Source organism: Morus notabilis, unplaced genomic scaffold (assembly GCF_000414095.1).
Source record: "Morus notabilis unplaced genomic scaffold, ASM41409v2 Scaffold83, whole genome shotgun sequence".
Classification (NCBI taxonomy): Eukaryota; Viridiplantae; Streptophyta; class Magnoliopsida; order Rosales; family Moraceae; genus Morus; species Morus notabilis.
This window is the reverse complement of record NW_010360797.1, coordinates 90873-97218: the sequence shown is the minus strand read 5'-3', so window position 1 is coordinate 97218 and position 6346 is coordinate 90873. Positions and strand designations below refer to the sequence as shown.

Genomic DNA, 6346 nt, shown 5'->3' with positions numbered 1-6346 from the left:
ATAATAAACAAATGGTGAATTTTTTCCTGTGCCTTTATTGGCCAGTAAAACTATTAATAATTTTATTTACATTTCCGAAATAAGTGAATTATATTGGAAATTGACTTCCTACACCATGTGGGCGTCTTACGCCAAGGCGCAAAATTTGGAACTTAAGACTTGAAGTTTTGACAATCTGCTGGAAAATAGGTTCTAGAAATCCATTTATGTTTTGGTTGTAACCCAACAAATGGTAGCACATTTATTCACTTGCCATTAATATCTAAACAATAATATAGTGGAAGGTATGTATCTTCTAATATATATATATATACACATATATATATATAGGTAAGTAGTTTAGTTTTGATTAGTTTTGAACACAGTCTACTTGTTGGCTCCATTAAGCACTAAAAAGATCCATGTCAAGCTCCAAGTTGACAAAAACACAGATGAAAACACAATTATTAATGTATCTTTCTTTGCCCTCATAAAGTTCTCAACTTGTATTTTTCTTTTTCTTTTGTTGGATTCTCAACTTGTAACTTCAGCCTATTAGCCTCACCTTCCATATCGAAATAGTACTCTACATACAGCAGCTGATAACTTTATTTTAGGGTGTAATCAAAATCTTGAATTTCTTAACGGAGTTTCTTTGTTAGGTCTGGTCTATCGTTAGTGTATGTTCTTAACTGTTAGATTAGATTAAAATCATATTAAATTAAAAAAATATACAAAATATATAATTTATAATACAAATATAATGGTTGAAAATAAAAAATTATCGATAATTCATTTTTTTCAATCTTATCAAAAAAGTTTCCATTTCTTAGACATTAACAAATAGAAAAATATCGTTCACTTCGCAAATTCGAGTTTTCAATTCGAGCTGAGATGTGACACTTTCTGAGAGCTTTTTACTATAGCAGAAAAAGTTGATGTGATATTTTCTGAGAGCTTTTTACTGTAGAAACCGAAAACTAAAAACTCGAATCGGTGAAATGAACGAGACCAGTATCTCTAGTGATGTTGAAGACAAATTTTTATTTAGTCTACAGAGGCAGCATAACCATCCCACACAATTATTAAATAATGTATTTGAAAATTCAAAAATTGTCTCCTAAGTTTCATTGAAATACTACAAATGTACCCAAGTCTTCTTTTTTTTTTTTTATCGAAATGATTTTCTTTTTTATTTTATTTTATCGAAATGATGTTAACTTTTAAATAATCAAAAAAAGTATGCCCGAGTTTTATAAAACATCAAAAAGTAGTCCAAAAAAAAATAGCAAAACTGCCCTTATGGATGTAATTAAACGAGCAACATTTTTGGATTGTTTAGTTTCGCTTCTTTTAACAAGTTTTTCTTGTTTAGCTGCAAGCTTAACATCGATCCTCATCTATAATATCATGTTAAATAAAAAAGAAATAGAGACAAATACTTTAGAGTGCGCATTGGTGTAGATTTTTATTTCTTACTCTTAATTAATATCATTTTAAAATAACTATACTAGTCAAAAGAATATTAATAAAGAATAAGCGGTAAAAATCAAAACTCGTGTAATATAAGAGTAAATTTAGCAATTTTTTCTAAATCCAAATATAAAACCGCAATGCTTAATAAATCGGGCTGAGTTGATTTTCTTACATCGTTAATTTCGCCGAACATGACTATAAGAAACACACTTAATTTTGGCATAAAAAATAGGGGAAATTTTGTTACATTATTTAAAACTCACAGGAATTTGTAATATTTGGATAAAATTTATGCCCCATACATATTTTGAATTTTTTTCAAATGTAATTGGCCTAAAAAAATAAAGAAAAAATGATTAAACTTATAGGACCTAAATTTTTACCCTTTGATACCCTTTTAACTAATATAGTTGGACAATATTTAATTAAAAGGATACTAATATAAATAAAAATCAACACCCATACAATTTATTAAGTATTTATCTCCTTTTCTCAAATATTTATAATGTTGAGTACGTGTGATGACTATAACTATTTTTTAACTATTCATAACTAAGCTATATTTTAATTATTAGCGAATATTTGGTTTATGGATTCAAAACTATTTTCATTTTACGTGTATTTTTTATAAGAGAAAAACACTGTAAAAAATCATAAATCATGATTCAGAATCAAAGAGGAATATAGGAAACAAACATCCTTTTAGTGATTAAGAAAAACCAACTTCCATTTTCTATAGGGATTGGTTGGTTATAGACTTATAGTGAAGATGGAAGAGAGAGAGATCTAAAAATAAATGCCCCTCTAGGCAGACCTCCAAAGTTTCGAACTTCAAGAGCATGTGGGCTTTTGAGTTCCAGAGACGAATAAAATCTAATATTCCAATCTAATTATTTAATTATAAATTTCAAGTGATCTGAGATGGAGGAACGTATCGTTAACTCTAAATCTAATGTTGGAAGTGGAGCATACTAAACACCAATTGATTCAAATAATTATCGTTGAAATGTCAAACACTTAGAACATGACACATGGAATTTTAAATGGATGTTCAAATTGTTACATTTTAATACTCTGCTAAAATATTGTCAGCGTTCGATAGAAATTCTTTTATTTACCAAATGAAAAAAAATATATTTAGGAGATGTATGAAGCTCTACTAGACGGCATTTAAATCTCACTATCTCTATTTTATGGGTTTAAATCCTTCTACTAATAAGCACAAATTAGAACAATATATAGGTATAATTTTAAACTTGCTCACCGTATCAACATGAATTTTATATTTTTCGAACGTGACATAGTATTAATAAAGCGAGTTGCATGTAATGTGGTAGTAGATTATATTTTATTGAGTGTTATATGACCGCATAAGCGATATTACATATACGAATACAAATATTATGTTTTGACGACTGGCATCAGACTAATATATTTTCTACATAAATAAATACGTACATACACTTATATATGTATGTACATATGCATGTCTCTCAAACAACAACAATGCAGCAAGGTAGGTCCATATCTGTATTGAAAGCAATAGTGGAATATTATAAGAGAAAATAATGCAATGTTGTTTTTACTTTTTGGTTACATTTTTCCAACAATAGCACGTTGTATTTTCTAATTTTAGTTTGCACAAAATTTGGTCAGAGTACATGTACATATCCATTAGTCGCACGACATTACTACCAAAACTGTGAGCTTATTTGTTAGTTGGAAGACAAATGAACTTATATATATAACACAAAATTATTAATATTCCCACTACAAAATCTCAATGAACAGTCTGTTTGTTGGTCACCGAACAATGTAGAGCCCATCTCATGCCCCAAACTATCCTAAATTGTATAAAACAACGATATTATAGTTAAGTTTCATTTAAAGAGAAAAAATCCGTTCACTTTGCTGATTTGAGTTTAGAATTCGAGTTAAGATGTGATTTTATGTGAGAATTTTTTACTGTAACAAAAAAGTTAGATGTGATTGTTTGTAAGAGTTTTTTACTGTAGAAAAACTCGAATCAACGAAGTGAACGGGGTATGTCACCAATTACTTTTGAACTCTTGCCACTTGGGTCTCTATTTTTTAAAATTTTGGCACTTGGTCCCCAAAGTCGTATTTTCTTAACTTCCGCAGGCCCTTTTTTTCAATTAGGTCATTAGACTCACTCGAGATCTAAAGTTCGGGAACCTTACATGAGTTTACATTTAAATAAAAGGAATTTCGGTGTTCATTTGCCTTTTTTTTAAGAGTTTGATATATTTTTTATTTGAAGGGGATGGAAAATTTCAAGATGCAAATTGCTTCAAAAGGTTATAGTAGTTTTTTTTAATAAAAGATATACAAAAATTGTTGCATTGCATCAAATGTTAAAAAAATGAATAATAAATTTTATCATCAAAAGTGCTTTTACATTTTGTAAATAAGCATTTCTCGTTCCTTATAAACAAATATGCATATATTATATATAGTTTAAAAGGAAGTTGGCATTTAAACAAAAACAGAGAAATTACTACAAAAAAGATATTGTTATGTTTTAAAGTAAATTTCTACAATTTTTATTTATAAGAAAAGAAACAATTTCACACATAAACCAAGATTGATATTTGTTCAATATTTATTTTTTATACTTAATGTTACTGAAACTTCCCCCACAAAATTTGCCGAACATGTTCAACAAAGAAAACATTTGATTTGATTTTTTGGTGTTTTCCATTTGTTATAATTGATGTTATGTAATTTTTACATTTATATCTAAAGAATATGATAGCCTTGGAATTTGCATCTTGATATTTCCATTTATTTCAAAGCAAAAATAGAATAAAGTCTTCCAAAAAAAAAAAAAAAAACCAAAATCAACACCAAATTCCCTTTTTTTGAAAGTAAATTTGCATTATAGGTCTTTAAATTTTTGTGTCTGAGGAAACTTGACAGCCAAATTAGCTAAAAAAGCACATAAGTCATGAAAAAACAACTCAAATTGTTTTTATAGTGTTTTCTTTCACAAAAATTTATTTTTTACCCACTTATTTACATTATTTTATCTCACATGAATTTACTTTTTAATTAAAGTACTCAACTCGAACGAGCAAAACAAACATGGCTCAAGATTTAAAAAATTTAGATCCAAATGCCAAGATTGGGAACCTAAGGTGCAAACTCACTTAAAAATGGCAAAAAAAAAAAAAAAAAACAAATTCACATTTCCAATCAAACACCAAACGAATTTATGAAACTATTATTAAATTAGAGTCTGTTAATTCACGTGTTAAATTAGAGACTGTTAATTCACGCGTTTATACTCATAATTTTAATTTTACTATAGTATTTTTACTCACAAGAAATTTAAATCAGAAAATTTTCTACAAAGTGAGCTCTCTCATAAAATTTAAATTTTAAAACAAAATTATTGACTTGAAACTATAAACCAGGTCCTTGATATTTAAAAAAGTGCACAAATAATAACTAGTGAACAAATGAATAATTCCCACGTTAAGTGCTGTTATCGTCTCACATGGCCTTGAAAACACGTTAAACAACAGGCAAAATCTCGTAATTATCTCAAAATGCAAGGGTATTTTAATAAGCCGAACAACTTTTGACTTTATAAAACCCCTCCAAGACAATATTTCCACTCATAATTCCATACATCTCCATCCAAAGACCGTTTTACTTAACCCCCCTCTCTCTCTCTCTCTCTCTCTCTCCGCTTCTTCACTTTCCCTCTCTTTTTCTCGAGAAACAAACACGCGGAGAAAAGGAATAGAGAGCAAAGAAAATGTCGCCGGCGATAGCGAAATCGTGCAACAAGATCCGCCACATTGTCCGGATACGGCAGATGCTGCAGCAGTGGCGGAGGAAGGCGCGCATCGCGGCCTCACGCGCTCTCCCTCCGCCGCCCGATGTGCCGGCTGGACACTTGGCAGTCTGCGTGGGGAGCAGCTCCAGGAGGTTTATCGTGCGCGCGACGTACATGAACCACCCGATGTTCAAGAAGCTTCTGGTGCAAGCCGAGGAGGAGTACGGCTTCGCCAGCTACAACGGCCCTCTCTCGATCCCCTGCGTCGACGAGGCCTTCTTCGAGGAGGTCCTCCGAGTTGTCTCCCGATCCGACTCATCCAACTCGGGCCGCTTCTGCCATGTGGACATCAGGAAGCGCCTCGATCTTCTCGGCGCCGAATCTCGGCCGTTGCTTCACGATCTCTCCGATAAATCCATCTGTTGAGAACGAGTCAAGACTCGTCCAAATTCACGAACGAGTGGCGCCACTAAACTTTCCTTTTTTTTTCCCCTTGTTTTTCTTCTTTTGAATTTTTTTACTATATTTTTAAGTTATTAACTAATTGATTTTTATTTTTAGTTTTTTGGAAATTTTCTTGGTTGCTGTGTAAAAGTAATTACTAGGGTTTAAGACTTGAGACTTTTTTTAGTGTTTTTTGTTTTTTGGCTGAGTCGTCCCGAGTTGAATCAGACGAGTTGGTGATGGCTTTGTTCACTTGAGAAAGTGGATAAATTTCTAAAGACTGTACTGACTTTGATCGTATGAATGATACAGCGAATGTTTTTTCAAGAGCTTGATAATCATATGATTGCTTCTAATGATATATTTTTGGATAAGATTGGAATATCCAAAATTCTATGCATATTATCTTCGTAAATTGTTGACGATAAAACGTTTGAATTTTAGACTTTTCTTTCTACAAATTTCAAAAAAAAAAAAAAAAAAAAGAATTCCTAAAAAAAGAAAAAAAAAAACTACAAATTTCAAAAAAAAAAAAGAAAGAAAAGAATTCCTAAAAAGAAAAATTGAAGAAAGAAAAGTCTAAAATTTAAACGAGTTATACATCGTCAACAAATTACAAAAAAAAAAAAAATACAAATTATG

At 30.5% G+C, this 6346-nt stretch overlaps 1 protein-coding gene across 1 annotated transcript; it reads left to right on the top strand.

Moving 5' to 3' along the window:
* Nucleotides 1-5117: 5117 nt before the first annotated feature.
* On the top strand, nucleotides 5118-6028 carry LOC21395462 (auxin-induced protein 6B). Its single transcript, XM_010097363.2, has one exon. The coding sequence runs from the start codon at nucleotides 5240-5242 to the stop codon at nucleotides 5684-5686; it is 447 nt and encodes a 148-aa protein (XP_010095665.1). The 5' UTR covers nucleotides 5118-5239; the 3' UTR covers nucleotides 5687-6028.
* Nucleotides 6029-6346: the final 318 nt, after the last annotated feature.